This window comes from Drosophila ficusphila, unplaced genomic scaffold (genome assembly GCF_018152265.1).
Source record: "Drosophila ficusphila isolate 14025-0441.05 unplaced genomic scaffold, ASM1815226v1 contig_286, whole genome shotgun sequence".
Taxonomy (NCBI): Eukaryota; Metazoa; Arthropoda; class Insecta; order Diptera; family Drosophilidae; genus Drosophila; species Drosophila ficusphila.
Window position 1 is genome coordinate 7,992,466 of NW_025064189.1, and position 19,690 is coordinate 8,012,155.

General features: G+C 40.6%; 2 protein-coding genes across 2 annotated transcripts; one reads left to right on the forward strand and one right to left on the reverse strand.

Moving 5' to 3' along the window:
* The first annotated feature begins 3,495 nt into the window (after positions 1-3,495).
* LOC108100682 (probable transcription-associated protein 1) lies at positions 3,496-16,025 on the forward strand. Its single transcript, XM_017204698.1, has 5 exons — positions 3,496-3,684; positions 5,570-5,622; positions 14,266-14,471; positions 14,870-15,167; positions 15,502-16,025. The coding sequence occupies exons 2-5, from the start codon at positions 5,620-5,622 to the stop codon at positions 15,889-15,891; spliced, it is 897 nt and encodes a 298-aa protein (XP_017060187.1). The 5' UTR covers positions 3,496-3,684; positions 5,570-5,619; the 3' UTR covers positions 15,892-16,025.
* A 1,734-nt stretch (positions 16,026-17,759) lies between these two features.
* On the reverse strand, positions 17,760-18,488 carry LOC108100268 (cuticle protein 7). Its single transcript, XM_017204050.1, has 2 exons — positions 18,339-18,488; positions 17,760-18,044 (listed from the first exon to the last, which is right to left on the reverse strand). Exons 1-2 carry the CDS (start codon positions 18,468-18,470, stop codon positions 17,760-17,762), a joined length of 417 nt encoding a protein of 138 aa, XP_017059539.1. The 5' UTR covers positions 18,471-18,488.
* Between the last annotated feature and the right edge of the window lie 1,202 nt (positions 18,489-19,690).

Genomic DNA, 19,690 nt, shown 5'->3' on the forward strand with positions numbered 1-19,690 from the left:
AAAAGAAATTGTTTGGGTTTGGCATTCGTACATTTTACTCGTCTGATTAAATGGTAATTTATCATAAATTATTACACTTAATTGTGTGCAAATGCAAAGTGCTGCGGGACCATAAGAAATCTTGTTTTATTGGCAACAGAAGTGTGTTACATAAATAACTAACTCAAATGTGTGTATCAGCTCGGGAGATATTACAAATGACCACCAGAACCCTCCGCAGCCTTTGTCTGTTATCTGCAGCGTTTCCAATTGCCATTCCCAATAAAGATAAATGAACGCGCGCTCATTCCGACCGATCCACTTCGATCCGCTCGGCTCCAAAGGCATTGAGTTGGGTTATTGGCTGTGACTTTTTTCGGCCGATTGCCCCTGGTATCGGATCTGGGTTCTGGCGTATGGGTACATGCGAAAAAATAAGATCATTTTTGGAATGGCACATGCCAGGATTATAAAACAAAAAAAATGGTTATCCGCCATGCAAGGAAGTTCTACAAGGTTGTGATTTTTTGCGTTTTATAAATCTATTAAGTATTTTATAGGTCTATTTACAAAGATATCACTCACTTTCTTAACTTAATTATTTTGTTTTTAAATTAAAATTTTTTTTGTTTATCAATTGGTTTATAAATATGTATCTTTTTGAACCCATCTTTTTATTTTCTACACTCATATATTTAATTTGAGGGATATTATTTCAGATTTTTTACTGTGCATCTCTTTAAATATATTTATTATTTTTTCTGTTGAGTCAAGCGTTCAATACCAATATTTCAGCATTAGCATTCGCGTATTCGTAGGCCGACATCTAGGTGGCATTCGGTAGATGTGCCCGCGTATGAATTATGACAGGTGGAGGAAAACAATGCGCAACTTGGTGGCTGCCACGCGGATCGGCTCATGTTTAATTCATCTGTAACTGCATATGGGGCACAGGGTAACCGGGTAGCTGACTCTCAGATCAACCCTCGATAGCCGTTGACAGATTAATTTGAAGTTGTGAGTGCGGAAACCAGAAATGTGGGCCTTGTCTTTAGAACTGGGTGGAGTTGGGCTGGGCCACCGATAACGACTCGGTTCCTAACCCAGTTTCCGACTTTGAGTCCGCACTGCTCTAAAAAATTACCATATATTAAACGCTCACTTTTAGTAGTCATTTATCAAAATTAAAATTATCGCATCAGATTAGTTTGGCTAGCAAAATTCTCCCACACTCTCACTAAAATATAAAACAGTAAAAGACCAGCAGCAGTTTAGTCCCGAAAAAATATTGAACAAAAACTAAAAACTTCATCAGATCAATCATAAAGACATAAAAAATGCTGTAAAAACGATAAAAACACCATAAAAGCGATAATAATCTTTTGAAAGACCTGTTTTGCCCAGCAATGATCAGAGCAGACCAAAGACAGTTTTACAGCCCAACCACCAGCACCGCCCCACTACTCCACACACTTTGCTAAACCAAGACATACACTGAAGAATATAAAGATAGCTATTGCTTGACATACTCTGTAGATCTCTATAATGAACTATTAACCCTTATTATTCTAAATGGAAATTAGTTAAAAAAGAGTAATACATATTTTCAATTACAAATGTTTAGGGGTATGACACCTAAAAAGTAGATAAATTCTTGTGAAGTTATAAGCTCTGATTTCTTCTTGTATAGCTTAACCAACGGCAACTTGTCAGACCCAAGTGATCTTAACAGACATTTCTGTTGATTTACTATTCGAACTTAAATACACACAGACACACTCACACACACATAATTGAAAAAACTTGTGTATGCTAATCGATAGGCAAGTTGATTGATATGGCTTTTTAATTGCATTTACAATTTAATTGACCTGAACTATCTCTAAGCAAAAGGCAGAGCCAAAAACCCGCAGAATCACTTAGCATAAATTTATGTCTTAATGAGGAAACAGATCTTCCATTAAGCGATACATTGTGAGCTCATAAAATTTAATTAAATAAATGCAAACACAACAGTGTTTTGCATTGACTTAAGGAGACCGATAATTATACCGAGTGCTGACTGCAGCCGCCGCCTCATTGGATCTCATTAACTTGGCCAGCCAACAAAATCAAACGCGGTTGACATCCAATCAAATTGATGGGGACAACCACTTCGTTGTTGTGGGGGCTTTGAAGTGTTTAATGAAAGAAATTAAAATACGTCAGCCTTCAGCTCATGCGTAAAGAGCTCAGCCGCCTCAGACTATATCCGATTTCAATGTCGCTCACGTAATCGCTCTCTGTAATGCCATTCAATTGTGGTTCACTGTGGCACACTGAGTGTGCACATGTGTGTGTTATCACCGAGTGATGTGCTGAAAGAGGTCAGGGATGCCCCACACCCACGCCAAGCCAGGCCTACTAGGAAAAGCCGCTTCTGGATGAAACCGAAAGTGTAAAGAGCTTGAAAGAGTTGCTTTGAAAATTAACATATAACAACAATTATTTTAGTATGTATTAGTTTAGGTTACAACACTAATGCAAATGTGTCAGTCTGTCAAAGCTTTAAGCTGGCTTATCCTATAAATTAAATTCTAATTAACGCTTATAAAAATAATTTCATTCACGCCAATTAAAATCATTATTTTACAGTATTTACACATTGTAATGAAGTAACTTTTTCAATTAACAAAAATATCCGACTAATTTTGAATAAAGTTAGCATTGGTTAATTAAGCAAAACAAAACATTTAAGATGAATTACGAAGTACAGCAAAATATTTGTTCAGTTTAATTATAATCCCATACAAAACAAAAACGAAATGTTGGGTCATTAAAATGAAAAACGGAAACAATATAAATTTATTGAACATGCGTTTGAATATTTAAGAACATTTGAATGAATAACAACAATCTGAATCAATTAATTTAGTTTGTAAACAATTATGAAAAAATATTCATGTAGATGATTTAAGGAAACCCAAGTAAATGTTAATGTTAATAATCAATATTTAGCTTTAATTCAATTTTTATTAACCCAAATAATATTAAAGCTTATGGCGTGTATAATTAAGCGTTTTAAGCCATTTATTAGTTAAATGTTGGTAATAAAAGATAATGTTCTTATAATATAAAAACGTATTTGTTTATATTAGAATTCAGTACAGAACAGCTAAAGGTATCCAGCTCACAAGCAGAGGTAATCAAAATAAAATTAGGAATGTTGTTATTTGTTTAATCAACCGAAGTCAACAACATCCATTATACTAAACATGCAACTGGCTTCTGGCAACATGTTTTAAAGAATCCAATGCCGGAAACGGTCCTAGCAACATGTTGCCGACTGGGCCTGGGCCACATATGAAAACTGGCTGGCAAAAAGCGAGAAAAACGCCGCTGAAAAGAAGAAAACAAAGCGAAAAACAGCCGAAGTCGGAGCGGCTTGGAGTTCGGGCTCGGCTTTTGGGGTTCGGGCCTGGCTCGAAGCCGTCTGGCTGATTCGCAAACCAGCTGATGACCAGCGGAGGCCGACAAATCGGGAGACGGAGACTTTGTGCTGATGCTACCACATTCGCTGCTTTCAGTGCGGCCCGTGTCTTCAATGAGTTTTGTCACGCCTTAGCGCAAAAACAGCGGTTCGATATCGAGATTCCTGCGCCAGCAGTTACTATATATACAGAAGATATACTATATATCCTCCAGACCTCAACAGCCAGCAGCAAAGTATGTGCAGTGTCAATTGATGAGGCAAACATGCTAAATACCTCGGTGTTGTGAAGTTCTCGTAAAGTGCAAGAAACAAATAAAAGAATAATAAAAAAGAAACATAAAGGATCGTAAAAAAAATGAGCGACAGAAACAAAAGACTTGGGCAACGAACTTGCGTGCTGCAATGCAGACAATTTATAGCCTGCAGGCTGCGCAGCTGCCGTCGCAGGCGTGTTAAATTTATGCAAATAAATAAATCAATTCCCCAGAAGATAAATAAAATTGAAGGCGTTCCGCCGTTTTGCACGCACCAAACACTTTAAGGCATTTGTCAAAACAACCGAAAAAAACACAAAAAATAATATGCATAACCAATCTAGAGAAAAATCTGTTTCCCGAGCTGCCATAAATTAAACCTCGCCCATGACTTTTCTCTCCAGCAAAATAAAATAAAAGAAGGAAAAAAAATTAAAAAAGATAAAAACGCTTATGGCCTCTTTAAATGCAACAACTTGGAAATGAGTTTTGAACAGGCCGCATATTATTGTTATTATTATCATGAGCAGCCAACTCACATTTAGTTTTGCTTTATCTCCGTATAGCTTTTTCTGTTTAAAGTGCCGGAAATGTTTTCTCAGCACGGCGGATAATTGTGGGTACTTGAAGGTGGGTGTTGCCAGTGATTATAAAACCTTGTTAATTTGCGCAAATTGGTTTTGCATTTGTCAAGACCAGACGAAGCATCTTCTCCGACTAGTTTGTCGGCTCTATAAAAGTTAAGCGCTTAATTTATGCACATAACATGGTTCCTTAAATTGGCCGTCGAGCCGAACTTAAGGTCACCTGATCTGCGGGCTTATTACAGGCAAACAAACGGGTTTGCCAGAGATTCTAGTACTGGGCCGGTGAGCTGCTGACCTCCAGTGTGAATTTCGACGCCTAAAATCCGAGTCCGAGTGCGAGTGCGAGTCCGTCGAAACATAGTCACGTTCCGACTGTTAGCCGTGACATGGGCCGGCTCTTTTTGGCCGGACACGGCATACTGGCACGCCTTCTTCCTCGGATATTTACGATGGCAAATGGCTGGGACTTAGACGGCACTTAAAATGCGTGGCATGTGGCTCACATTTGGCTCCACTTTGCGACACTGTGTGGCCAAAAACAAGTCACTTAAAGCGAACCCGCCACGCCAGGCCACGCCAAAGGCAATTGAAAATTGTCAGTACCTTAAAGATTTTCAAGAAAATGGTAAATGGTCATTTAAATTGGTTCCAATGTTTACGCATGCGCGACAGATCGTGCTTACACCCCCTCGCCAAGTCTGCGAAATACTCATAGCCTCTTATCAGGCCATGTGTGGAACGAATCTCGGTCTCGATCTCCGCCAGAAAGCCAAAACGCTGCCACGGACACTTGGCAATTGAGACGCCAAAAAGTCAAACTAACAGAGTCATCGTCATCGCAGGCACAATCACCGCCAAAAGTAACCATTCACTAGGGTCCAACTAAGTAAGGGTGTTGCGTAATGAGCGGGCCCCGTTTCATTCGATATTTACCTTAAATCTGATTTGATATTGTCCCACTCGTCATTCGATATGCCAGACTCGTCTACAATTACCAGGCATCAGATCGGCCCAAGTTATATATATACATATGTAGTCTTACCGCTCTGTTAATGGAAATGGAAGTGATTTCTGATTTCTGATTGAGGCTGACCAGTTGCCCAGTCGATCGGTTCAGCAGTTGCTAAAATAAATTAATAACAAATCTGTTGTACGTACGTAGAGGACAGCCGAACAACTTTCCGTGCTAAAATTGTTATGCAAACTTCAAGTGCAATAAAGTGATTGTAGAAAAACCTAAATGTTACTTTTCAATAATTCAACTAATATTTTTGCAGTTATACGACTTAGAAGTATCGGGTTTCATTTGACCGTATCAAATAACAAAATGGTAAGTACATACTCATTGTTTATTATTGTTTATTGTAATTTTGTAAGACAATTTCCGTGCCGTAATTGAGTTCAAACACGTGTAGCCCGCCAGGCGATTAACTCGTGTTTCGCGGGTAATCAATGCAAGTATTTATGCATTCCTCGATTTTGTGTTTTCTCTCACATAATTTTTTGAAATAATTAAATCGCAAATACGATGATCCAACGAAATTGACACACACTCTTTGCACTGCATAAATTTCGCATCAACTCATGAGCAATACAAGGCATTCGTGTCAATGGACCTTGCCTTTTAAGGTTGGTCATTTAAATACATTTTATATAAATATTGGAAAAAAATTGGGAATTCAGTTCCTCTGTTAAATAAAGAAAGAACAGATTAGCATAATTTTTAAATGGCTCACAGGCAGTAAAAAAATAAATAAAATTCAAAAGGGGTTAAAATTATGCATACACTTTAAGTTAGAAATTTATTCTAGAATTTCCTTGTAGATTTCTACATAATTACTTATTTTGTTGAAAAATAATACAATATAATCGGACGCAGTGCATTCCCATAATCTCTGCTTCACCGCCAAGGGCAAACCACATTAAACCACTCTTTCTGAATGCAGTTGACAAAGGCATTGACCCACAATTGCCCATGTGAGTGCGGTTGGATGTCGATTCTTATTTATTTCGTACTTATTGTTCTGTGGCAAGTTCGTTTGCCGACTCTTATTTGTACATTTGTTAAGCAGCTGAGCTGATGTCGTCTCACCGGAAATGAAAATACTCCGCTGGTCCGAGTGAAATCAGCGTCATTAATTGTCAAAATACGCAAGCAAAAACAATATTTGTGCAACATCATTTAGGTAATTAACGTGTTCGATTATTTTTATAATTTTGTTTTTGGCGATTCGGCACAGACAAAGAGCCCGCAGCGAAGCATAATCATATTAATATGCAATTTGTTAGTATAAATGACTTCCTCAAATGGAGATGCTCAAATTGATGTTGCACTATCTCGGGATTCAAATTAAATATTGTAAACGGTTTTCGTTTCAACACCTAATAGGGCGTACAATTTGTCAGCGACCGTTTAGCATTGTTATTCAAATTATGGGTTATGCGATTGTCCAATCATACAGTATAGTATATCTGAATTACATCCATGACTTAATGCTGATTTATGCAGAAACGAAACAAAGCACAAATTATACAAATTAACGACCGAATTCGGTTTGTTTACAAAACAATCAAATACAACTTTAGCCACGCTCCGAAATCATTTTCAACGCTAACGGTAGCACATTGACCTCCTGAACACACAGAAAACCCATTGTCTTGACCAGTGGGCCAACTATTGCCCATTGTTTGGGCTGGAATTGATTCGATTCGATTCCGAACCGTTTCGATTTATTTGTTTTTCCCCATTTTCACAACATTCCTCGCTAAAAGTTCAAGACACTTAACTGCCTGACAGGCATTAACTTTTCGGTTCGTAACCGTTGATTAGGCGTCTTGACTTGCAGTTGCGTTGAGATTTATGATTAGCGCCCGGGCTAGTCAATCCACTAAGCCAACAACGAAAACGAAAGACTCAGCGAGACGCATTAGCTGCCCTACTCAAAATGCAAGTTATTACGTCTCGAAGGTTTTTTCGGTCTTTACGTATTTTTCCACCATTTTTCTTTGCGAAACTCAGCCGCCCAAAATGCCAGAAATTCAATGAGCCTCTGCTATCGAGATTGAGTCAATCAACTGGCCGGCTTGAACCCACAAATGGCGAGCTGGCAGAAAAATAGTGCCCTCGAGCGAACCCTGGGACATATTTATGGAGATGTAGATCTCTTGCCCACTAAATCTGGCAGCCCCTTCGGAATGTCCACAATAAATGACTTTTCTGAAACACTTCGGTAGATCTCCAACTGATACCGTTGTCCAAATTTGTTTCGCCTGACGAACCCTAAAATTCTTTGGCTTTTTATGAAGCAAACAGCCGAAAGAAATATTCATTTTTTATTCTTATAAATTTAACCGTAGCAAATATTTACTTTAATTGTTATAAATCGTGTAATTTAATGGTAATTTAGTATACATCAGATACTGAGTTTATCAGATTACCTTTTGTGTTGCGCAACTCTCGAGATGCTTCCACAGCTTCTGTAACCGCTTCTCGAGCCATTTATCGAGTGAATTCGCGAACAAAGTACGAGTATTTAATTTGCCAATTTTTCGCGTTAATTAAAAGCCGACCACGCCCCTTGCATGTTGTGTCCGAGCGAGTGAAATCAGCAGACTCAGCAGCTCCGCACTGAAAAAGGTCAAGTTTGCTGTCAGTTTGTCTGGGAACAATTCCGATGGCGAACAATGCCTGTCTTGTAAATAGAACCCACCCACACATCATTGCCAAAGTAGAGATCTACGCAAAGTCGTAAAAAATATGTAGAAATCAAGAAATTTGCTTATGAAAAGATTTGAAATTTCATTAACCCCATTGATCAGGTTCAAAATGCGCATTTTGGCAGCGTAATTGAAATCAACATGATGTCTACTTATTTATTAATATTTTCTGATTACCTTTTTTCTGGCCATTTTTTGTTTGTGCGCCTGATTGACTCCCACGTCTGGTTTGCTTATAAATTTTGGATATTCGATTTGCAAATCATTTTTTTTTTTTTTTGGCCATCGATTATTGTTTATTATTCTTTTGTTATGGATATGGACTTGACTTGGGCTGAACTTCTCTGAAATAGCATGGGAACAGTGTGGCAATTAATCAAAGTGCATAATCATACTGCCTTTCTTGCCAACTATTTGTGGGCCTGGGAAAGTATGCAAATGCAGAGATTTCGTTAATGGGAAATATTTGATAAATAAACTCGACTTTGTCATGGGAAACTCGATATTAGAAGGGGAGAAAGCTATGCAGCTATTCTCTGCTGAATATCAACTTTAAATCTGTCAATTGTTAAGCGCTCTTTTCACCACTTTGAAGTATTTAAAACTCACTTAAACTGTTCAGTTTGTAAGGCGATACTAGACATTCTAAATTTGGAAACTAGAAACACTTGAGGCAGCCTCAAAAGCGATTGATAATACGTCAGGCAGGCACCTTCACCAAAAGCAAGTCTATTTGCTGCCAATCACCTATCATAACTCAAGAAACATCTGCCACCGAACCGACAGATCAAAGAGGCTGGTGAGCCGATCTCCCCACACAAGGTTATGGCGAAATATCGCCTGAGTATCGGTTGTACATGAAAAGAAATAAATTGGCATTATTAAAGAATTTAGTTATTGAAAATAAATTACATATAAAAAGTTTCTATATTATTAAGCTCAATTAAAGGGAAAAGAAAAGTATAGGTTTTACATCGTTGAAAAATGTATACTCAGAGAAAAGTTGATAATACTTTTTATATCAATAACAAGATCTATATTTTTAAATTTAACTAAAAACTTATAATCAATCGATTTCAAAGCTCATAAATATTTCTCTCTGTGCAAACGTTAGACTGATGAGGAAGCTTGTATTGAATATTATTTTCGGTACTTCACCTCTATTTTGCTTTTGCACACCCGGGCAAATTGCAAACACTGTGTAGCAATGCATTGAAAACCGAATCTAATGACAGCCAGGCGAAATAACTCGAACAAATGCTCCTCGGGCTCCATAGTCTTAAAATATAAAAATGGAAACGAGTTTGGGCTGTGACAAACGAGCTCAGCCGAAAAAAATAAAACGAAACTACAGCCACGAAATAATGATTTGGCGTCAAAGAGCCATGTTCAAATTTAACGCTAGCCCCCTAATGCGCTTTTGGGGGTGTATTTATAGGGTGGGGGGGAGTGGAAGGAGGAGTTTGTTTGTTCTGCGATTTATCAAGGTTGGTTTGGCTTAATTGATGGATGGTTACTGGTTACTGGCTGCCATTGCATTGAACCAGCGACAATTTGCCAAGCCTTGAACCTCGCCGCTGATGAAGATGGATACATGTGCCTGGAAAAACGAGATCTCCACTCCGCAGCACTGGAACTAAAAAAGCGAAACCGATTCTCATTCCGAACCTGAATCGGAGGCTAGGCCAGCGGCGCTTTATATGCAAATGAGTGCGGCTTGTAATAAAGAAGCTAATTACGTGACACGCTTCGGCTGTTCGACAACGGGCAGATGAAGTCATTCTTGAACCCTTTATTTATGGTTCTCGACTTGGAGTGAAGGCCAGTCGGCCAGTTGGCCACCATAGCCACCGTAGTTGGACCCAGTTCACTGATCTGCCGGATGTCTTCTATCGTTCTGCACCAGAAGCCATTAAGATGTAAATTTAATGATCACCTACGGCGCGAATCTGGCAGCCAGATTTATGGATGATATTTTCGCGTTAGCGTTGGGCAGATCGCACCCACTTACTTTCGATTGATAAAGTACTTTACTTCTACGTCGGTGTGGATCTGATCTGCATTCTGGCATTTCCAGCTGGCTGGGGATACTAAGTGCTTCAAGCGGATGTTACTTAGTGGCTATGACTAAGCTAAGTTATTGTTAGAAAAATCCTCCACGAAGACCAGCTTTAGTGAAGATCAATTAGATAAGCAGTACTAAGTATTGAAATAGAAAATTTTATTATCTAATAATTGTAGTAATTGGTTATGAGAATGTAACTTTTGTCAGTAAAAAAGGCAGATTAAGTAGTTAAGCCAACTTGTTTGGTTTAATGAATTCCTAATGTGAAACCATCTGGTTTTGTAAGCCATAAATGCTGCCTAGAGCGGATGCCACTGATTATATTGATTATAAACAAACTTCGTGCTTGGAAAATCGTTGCTTAAATACAGTCTTCTACTAAAACAAACCGATTAATGTTTTAATCATCGGCTTGAGGACAAATTAAAAAAACAGGAAATATGAGGAAGGTTTTAAGCATCATCGTTTTTATCATCTTCAGAGGTTTGTTTGTTTTATTTAACGTCTTTACTTCATGGGATATCGATTTGTAATAAATTATCATCTTATTTCATTAATCTATTTCCAATCGTGATCGGTTGATTATCTTCTCATGACCTTTTCAAGAAATGATTATAAGGCCAAAGAGCACTTTTGATTGTGGGACTTAATAACAACGCCATAACTGGAGTAATCCTCTAATGATCTCTTTCTTTCGAAAACAGTTCAGTACAATCTATCACCTAATGGATTGTTGAAATTTCGTTTCGATTTGATTGATGAATGGTCGCCGTTTTCCCATCTCACCCTCGCTTTCATCAATCAGATATCGGCCATTGTGGATATACCCGCTTTTATAAGCCCCCGCAAATCATTGACTTACTTTCATCACCACTCATGACACGATTTCGGATCCAAGGGAATAACCATTTATCATTATTGTTTCGGGGCTTTTGCCTTTTACCCGCATTGCAAAAACTGCAACTTACAATTGGTAACGGAAAACTATTTGGGCCATATTCATAATTAAACTGCAGTTTTTCGCCCGCACGACCCACAAAAAAAAAAAAAAAAAAAATAAAAGCGAGGCATATCGAACTACTTATGAGGGGTACCCCCATAAGCCAATATAAATTATTTCAATTAAGGCGTTTAAAAAATGATTATGGCATACTTATTATCGAATTACAATTTGAACGCGCCAAATGCAAGCGTTAAACTTTGTTTCGCCTTTTCGATAATGTTGTGTAATAAAAGAGATTTACAATAACTATAAGAGACCGAGATCTCAGGCGATTTATCCAACCGTAAACCACACCACAAAGACCCAAAATAAGCAACTATAATCCACACCAATCCACATTCAGCTGGCTAAGGAGGCTTTTCTTTTATTTTGGCCACATAAAATTAAATCTAAGCTTGACCCAAAAAAGAAAAAAATAACACGAGCACGAGCTGGTTGTTGTTGCTATTTGCTGCTATTTTTTGGCTGCACAAAATTTCGCAAAAATATTTTGTCTAAGCACTTAATTTCAGATTGGAACAGAGCACGCTGCAAAATATGAGTGCAGCCCATTCAGTCAGCTTGATAATAAATGATTATTTTCGGTCTAAACTGCGTTAATCAAAGATAATGATAATGCGGTGTAATGCCGACCGTGTGGAGCGGCGTTTACTTAGTGGTTTTATTGATTGTTTTTAATTAGTGAGCAGCGTTTTGTTCCGCCCGCGGGCGGCTGCTGCTCATTACCATTACCACAACCAGATCGCGATCAAGATCGTTTTTTTTTTTTTTTTGGGTTTTTGGCTGCAGAGGTGTGCCCGGTATTCGGTATTACGACCCGGAGGAGAGTCCCTCCATTACGCGGGTTCGTTCAACCGCTCAACCGTCCAACCGACTGCGCAGTTCTGGGGCCATTAAAGAGCCAAGACTAGCGAGAAAAAATCAAACTGAAGTCTCAGCTTTAGCTCTGCTCCACTCGATCTACTCAAGTTCAGGGTCAGCGCTATTTTGTCTGTCGGAAGTGACACTGCCAGCAGGGCGACCATTGTTACACAAATCCGAGTTTATGGCTTCTCATGCCGCTTAATAACAGGTCTTGTCAAAACTGGAGCCATTAAAAGGTTTTCAAAACGGAGCAAAACGTGTTGAGATCTGGCTGAATCGGAATAGTTGTCCGCACCGCTTTGATTTCAGTCGCGGAATTATGCTTTTGAACACAATGATGAAGCACACACCGAAAAAAATCAGCAAATTGAGTCGTAAGTGTCGCAAGAAAAATATTTTTCAAATTTTAATTATATTCAATTACTAGTTTTTTGCTTGAGCTCCTTTTACTTCTGTTAATCTAAAGCGCTTATTAGAACTGGAAAAGTATCTTGACAAGAGTGTGTCTAATTAATACACACAAGTGTTAAGGTTAATATAAGTTTTCAACGAAGGTGTACAGCACATAAGTTTCATCAATTAAAACTCACTTTGAAATGGAAAGTTTTTGACAGTTGAAGACCCTGCTTGTATAAAGGTATCAGTAGTCATCTGTTTTCTGGACTCGTTTCGGCTTCACCTCACTTTTATGACAACCTCCAGCGTGGATTAAGGAGAGCCGAGGCAAAAACTTGGCATGTACTGTGCATCGATCGTGATTGCTGGCCTTGATTTCTGCGTGTTTTTATGATTGCACAAAAGCGATGACAGAGTCGATCGGCCGAGCAGCAGGTATTGCAGCAACCGGCAACCGGCGGCTCTATGCCAATATGCATTGCGCATAGCAAGTAAACGCTTGTCAATGCAAAATTGTCAATCAATTAGCCCAAACGGGGGATAGTCGGCTCTGCTGACAGCTTGACTGCTGCCTCTTCGGGGCAAGTGTTGTACATAATTGCCGGTATTAGCCACCTCACGATCCCACATTGGGGCTATGCCATTGTCAAACATTCAATTTATGGACCACAGATTGCCACAGAAAACAATTGCACAATTTGCTCCGAATCTTGTGAGCAACTGATTGTAAATTAGTGAGCAGCATTCTAAATTTATCTTTGCTTAACATCACCAGATTTTGTCTGTGTACTTTTTGCTCAAATTTGTCCACAATCAATCAATTCAATTGTCAATCATGGGAAAAAAGCGATCAAAATAGATCGATTTGTAGTCGCCAAAAGAATCCCAGCCCCTCGAATTGGCCAATAAAATAGAGCTCATGCTGTCCTGAGTGGAGGCAACAGATGGTATCCATACATCAGCGTTATCGATACCATTTTTGGCATTAACTGCGCTGACAAATTTGTTGCCAGATGCCTATCCTCCCAGTCGGGCCATAACTCTATGCCGTGACGTAACTAATGGCCATGTTTAGCCGCAAAGGTTTAGTCCCATATCGCCGGCGGTTTGGGTGCGTTTTGTTGGCGGTAAAAAAGCACACACACTTCCTCGAGGCTCATTAGTTAGGCAAACACTCGACAATCAATAGCCATAAATAATGCCGCATTCTGCAGTGTTGTCCATTGTAATCGATTTCGAGAATCACATAAAAAGTGTCAAGCGACAGTGAGTTGTACAAAAACCTGAACTGAATGCAATTAATCAACCATAATTCTTTTATTGAGCGGGTAATTCAATTAACCCAACAAACAGTCGTCATAAATATTTATGGGTAATTGCGATTCATAGACCAAACATGTGAGCAAAGTGCAAGGCAATCAGCGAACAATAACGTAAATAATTTTTTTTTTTGAATATTTGAGCGCTTTTTTCCAAACAAAAACTCAGGCAGCTGCAACAATTTAACAATTTAACACTTGACATTGTTTTATTAACCGAGGGGGTTGATGTTTTTATGTAATTATTGTTATTACATTCGAGTTATCCACTCAAATCGAGTTCAAGTTCGAAGTGTTTGTTTGCCTGAAGTTAAAATTGATTTGGCTGTGTCTGGCAATTTGCCATGCAACTAAATAAAGCGATTTTAATAGATCATCGTCGAGTCGAGGCTGCGTTGATAAGGCGAAGCGGGTTTTATGGCATTTGTTTCGAGTCTCGAATCGGTTAATTCCGATCTCGATGTTCGATTCTAGATAATATCAGCCAGCGAAATCGTGTAGCGATTTGCCAAACACGACAATGCAAAGCACTTTTCAGCGAGGATTCACCGCATGAATACAAACCGAATAATCGAATAACCGAATTAAAAACCATAACTCGTTTTCCAGCTCACTCCTTGCCTGCTGCTAGTCGCCACAGTCGCCAGCCTCTGCATCCAGACGCAGGCCATCCGCGTGGATTGGGGCACCAACACAGGACCGATCGCACCACCCCCGCCGCGCACCACCCCGCAGCCGCCGAGGAAGCCGTATCGGGATCCAGCGCCCGTCTGGGAGGACCAGAGCGATGACATACCCAACCCCAATCCCTATGTGTAAGTGCAAACGGGTTTCCATCGCCGCGGCTAACCAGAAAAACTAGCTGCAAGGGTCAGTCGTTTCTGTGTATAAACAATTTATATAAATCAATTGAATGCCTGGTATTTTTGGATTTTCGCTTGAAGCCACATGCAGAGAAAACGAATTAGCATTGCTCCAACACAAGTTGGATTGCATTGGTATTAATAAATATTTTGCAGACACGGAAATTAAATAAATTCCATGGCTTACATGGATAAATGCTATTAAAATATTTAAAGATTTATAGGTACTACAGTTGAGTCTCAGTTGAAATAAGATTAAATACATTTACAACTTGAAAACTATTAAGAATCATTTGAATTGAGGTTACCTACGATTTCAATACTAATTAAAATCTATTATTTTTTTGTAGCTATGTCCTGCCACCGCCTTCGAGGCCGAGGACCTGGGCGATTCCCGCCGGACCCTACGCCCCGCCCAACTACAACAACCAGCCGCCGCAGGGCAACAACAACTACGGTCAGCTGGCCAGCAGTTCTTACAGCGGCGGAGTGACCTCCGTGCCCGGACTGGCCGCCCAGTACGTGCCCGGAGTGGGCATCAAGTACACGGCGATCGTGGTGCCCGACAAGCTGCAGGGCAAATACAACGCGAAGACCAAGAAGTACAAGGCCTACGAGAAGGCCAAGTACGCCTACCCCTGGAACTATGTAAGGCAATACGAGGGTCGCAAGCGATATGTGCGCTACTGAGCCGCCGATACCCGATCTGAATTGCATTTAGAACTGCCTAATATACCTATATTGTACAAGAGATTAAAGCCAGACCTCAGACACGAACCCCCCGCTTTTTCTGCCAGCCTTTTACAGACACCTACTCGAAAGCATTCCGAGTCCGCTCACTCTCCCTTTCACAATCATCTTGCCCCATCCACATCCACACAACCAGCCTCATGCTACCAGCCACAGCCACAGAAACAGCCACAGCCTCAGTCACATCCACATTCATGTCCATGTCATAATCGCATGCATCATCTCGTTGCAGTTGCAGCAGTTGCCGGTGGAGGAGAAGGCCTTGGAATGGCAGGCGGAGCTGGAGAAGCGGCTCGACGAGGAGCAGGCTCAGTTGCAGTCGCAATCCTCCACAACAAGCACCACTTCCAGCACCTCGACGAGCAGCTCCACCACCACCACAGCAACACCACCTCCACCGCCATCCGCGGACAGCACCACAACTGCCACAACAGCCGCATCGACGACAACATCTACGAGCACGCAGCAGCCCACAACAATTGCCAATTACAAGCTGGCACACGAGAAGAGCGCCCATCTGAAGAAGCACACCAAGCAGAAGAAGCTCTACCAGCTGCACCTGGAGCAGGAGAAGCTGGCGAAGAAGCTGCAGAAGGAGCAAAACTCGTTGCAGACCAGTTGAGCGGCCAGCGACGTCGAAATACTTACAGTCGCGAAACAAGAAAACATTAAAGCGAACATTAAACTTAAGACTTGCCCACAATGTTGTAAATAACTATTAATAAAATTAAACATCCCATAATAAAACCTAATCGAAATCAAGGAACTTGGCCAACGAACTCCAGATGGGCATGTGTGGTAAGCGTGGTAATTGAAATTAAGGAACAGTCGCGCACAAAAACAAAAGACTTAGGCAACGAACTTTAAGTGGAAAAGTGTCGCAATAAAAAAAGGTAATGAAAAAAGGTAAGCAAAACTAATTACTTCTGAGGTACAAAAAGTACAAAGAATTCCATTACACTGCCGAATCGACTAAGGAATTTGTCTTTAAATTTGGTGGACATCATAAAATCTAATTAAAATTTATGTGTTTCGGAGCAAAATGCTGGGGTCCGGAATTAATTTGTGGGCAAATAAAATTAGTAAGGTAAAAACTGATGAAAGGGATAAAGTGAAAATGTAAGTGATAAAGTAAAAAAGGAAATTTGATTTAACAAATATTTTGAGAATGGCTTTAGTGCGCACAAATCAAATGGGGCATACGTGAAATTTAATAAAAATGATTACCTAAAACTGTAAAAATTCCACCTAAAAAGTGTTTTCACTCATTTAAAAGTTTCAAAATCAAAAGACTTAGGCGACGAACTTGTGTATGAAATGGTTATAATTAAGTAGCAATTTCCGCGAGACCTAGGTGATGATTTTAGTGACGTAAGTGATTGCAGTGCAAATACCAAAGATAAAGTCGAACAAACAGGGAGATTGTTAGAGGGCAATTTGTCTCGACCGAGGAAGATGGCGCCTAAATTAGCTTTTAATTGCCCGAAGGGGGGTCAGCAAAAGGGCAAGCCGGACAAGGTGAGCTGTCAAACGGAATAACGGAGCCACCGCTGATTGGCACTTTCTTGGACGACTTTTTGTAGCCGCCGGCACTCAAAACTGGGCACAAAAAGCTGGGCCAACAAAACATACGGCAATTAGCCGGGGCAATTAGCGGTGTCGTTGAACGGCGGCGGCTTCTGGGCCATCATTTAAGCTGCTCGCTGATCACAGAGCGGCGTGCGCAGACCCTGACCAAGAGACAAGGGACGTAAGCTGTCTGTGTGCAATGTAAGCAATACAATTAGCACGAAACGCTAACCAAAATACAATCATTCTTTTCTTGCGCACCGAAAATATTTGATTTATACCCGGCTCCTTCGGCTTCGTTAGGTGTCGTTAACCGAGTTTCGGTTTGTCAACGGGTTTAGTGGCGCAGAAATACGTCAACAGCTCGCGCCGAGGCTTAATTTATTATAATTAAGCCTGAAATTCATATTTGGCCCGAACAGTGAACAGGCATCAGCAGTAGCTGACTTTCTGTCCTGCCCTCTAAGTGTTTAATTTAGTGCAGTTTTTTCGGTAACTCAAACAATTACCAGAGCTAAAAGGCACGGCCAAAAGATTGGTTTATAAATAATAGGGATGTTAAAGGTAGCCATAAATTTCGTTTCACAAAAGCAGCTCAAAGATAACAATCAAAAACGGTTTGCATCTAGTCGTTCGTTTGTCTCTGAAAACAAAAGGAAACTAATTTTATTTATTCATTCCGCTGCGCCCGATTTAATGCCCGAAAATATTAACATTTTAAATGTAATAAAATTGTCCGTTTACATTTTATGGGCCCCTCCCGAAATCAATTTAAATTTCAAATTAGAAATCCACTTAACAAGTCAGCGAAGTCATTGAAAGACAATTAAACATTTTGCGATTTACGGCTGCGTGAAGCGAGACAAATAATTCCCTTGTCGCTTGTTGTTTTAACGGGCCGGTTTCACGCCGCTGGACGTCCTAAATCACAAATGCCACGGGATCGGCGATGTCCAGAGCCCGGATCGGCTGACTGCTCCGGAATTCCAGGGCCTGGTGCACCCGACTGTTCCCGGTTCGCTGCTCAACGACGGCCTTGAATCCCCGGTTCGGTCCCCGCACCTCGTAGTGCACGCTGCGGATGTGTCCGTCGGGCTCCAGGTGGGCGTAGGATCCAGTCACGTGGTCTCCCTGCCGCTGCTCGCGGTGCAAGATGTGCACCTGACTGGCCAGGTCGGAGATGTGGTACTGGTGCGAGTAGTGGAGCTAAAAACCAGAAAACAAAACATTAAAAACTAAAAGAATCAAGTTTAAAGATTCATTTTGAAGCATGTACTTAAGAGTTATATAAATCATATATGCCTTATCAATTAACATGATAATAATAATATGCATTGAAACAAAAATAAAATCTACTAAATTTAAAATAAAAACTTTTAGCTGAGTTTTTGTTTTTGCAAATAAAAATGTTGCCTACCGAAGTTAGCATGGCATACAATGAACTATAATGTTGCTAATATTACCCTATTCTCTGAGCACAGAAACAAATGTCAGACTCACCCTTTCCTCGTCATGATTTTTGCCGTAATCGTTGTAAAACTCAATGTGCTCGGCGGGGCCACGCTGCGTATGCGCAATGTGCAGCAGCCAGAGGATCACGAAAGCGAAACCAAAACCCATTCCATACGCCATGTTGACCGGACACGTGGGCATGAGCGGCTGCCGAAATTAATTTGATTAGAAACATAACGAAGCGGCGAGAAGAGTGGGAGCTGACCGAAGATTGGCCCCCCATAAGGGGAGTGGCCGGGGTGAAAATCATTTGCACTTTGCAGTTACGGCAGCGTTGAAAGCTCCGAGCTGCCACTTCCTAGCGGCTGCACTGATGCTGATTACATAGTCACGTTGTTAACTACATCTTCACGGTGCACAGCAGTCAAAAAGCTGGACCTGGACTCTTAAGTTGGAGCTGGGGAGCTGGAGCTGCAGCTGAAGCTGGAGCTGGTGTGGATTGGATGGGTGGATTGGCGGTGTGGTGCATGCCACAAGTTGGGCAATCAAAGCGAATCAAAGACCAGCATCTTTCACACTTCGTTAGCGGCCAGCGACTTGGTCAGGGCAATTTAGTGTCAAAAATCGAGCAGTCGATCGAAAGACAAAGGCCTCGAACCCTCGGCTATATGCACATTATGGATCTTTGCGATCTTTTGGCGGTTGGCGGTTGGCTAACATGCCCTAACGTGACTGCTCGCTGGCTGCTCGGTTGGATTGCCGTTGACCCAGACCAGGCACCTGGACCCTTTTTTTCCCCCAATCGATGGGCTTGGCTCGGGCTCAAAGGAGATTGCCGTTTATGAGCCACGAGTGGCAACTTTCTTTCTCTTGCATCATGATGGTTAGAGTTTTTTTCTCCTCGACTCTTTCGAGGCACGTTTCGCTGGCAATGCAAAGATTTGAACAGCAGGTGACGCCATCGCCGTCCGATGGCCGTTGCCTCTGCCCAGTTTGTTCCAGGTCTTCCCACTAGGATGCTCGCCAGTTCGTAAAAACCAATGCCCTTTTGATTAGTTACAGCTGTAATTGCCCCGCGGGCTTTGTGAAAGGCTGCATTGGCCACCAAGCACCGAAAAAAAATCATTTCAATAAATACCAAGAGAGTTTCTCTAAACTACATTTTCTACATGTTGTATTTATTTTATAGGTAACGTTCAACTAATATTTTCTTCACGATTACTGAATTAAGCTCAGAGGTTGGGATAAATAATATATAGATGATCCTAATAAATTAGAAAAGATAACAAATTGAATGATATTAAAAAATTATATAAATCACATTGAAAATGACTAACAAATTGCTATTTCTGTATAATCATTTGTCAAAAGATCACCGATACCAAATGTTCCAATATTAA

What these genes read in the sequence shown, in the direction of transcription:
- LOC108100268 (XM_017204050.1), bottom strand. Translation starts at nt 18,470, where the DNA reads ATGGCGTATGGAATGGGTTTTGGTTTCGCTTTCGTGATCCTCTGGCTG. An exon ending in AAAATCATGACGAGGAAAGG is followed by an intron (nt 18,045 to 18,338) that starts GTGAGTCTGACA and finishes TCTGGTTTTTAG; the next exon opens with CTCCACTACTCGCACCAGTA.
- LOC108100682 (XM_017204698.1), top strand. An exon ending in CCCAACCCCAATCCCTATGT is followed by an intron (nt 14,472 to 14,869) that starts GTAAGTGCAAAC and finishes ATTTTTTTGTAG; the next exon opens with CTATGTCCTGCCACCGCCTT. An exon ending in ACGCCTACCCCTGGAACTAT is followed by an intron (nt 15,168 to 15,501) that starts GTAAGGCAATAC and finishes ATCTCGTTGCAG; the next exon opens with TTGCAGCAGTTGCCGGTGGA.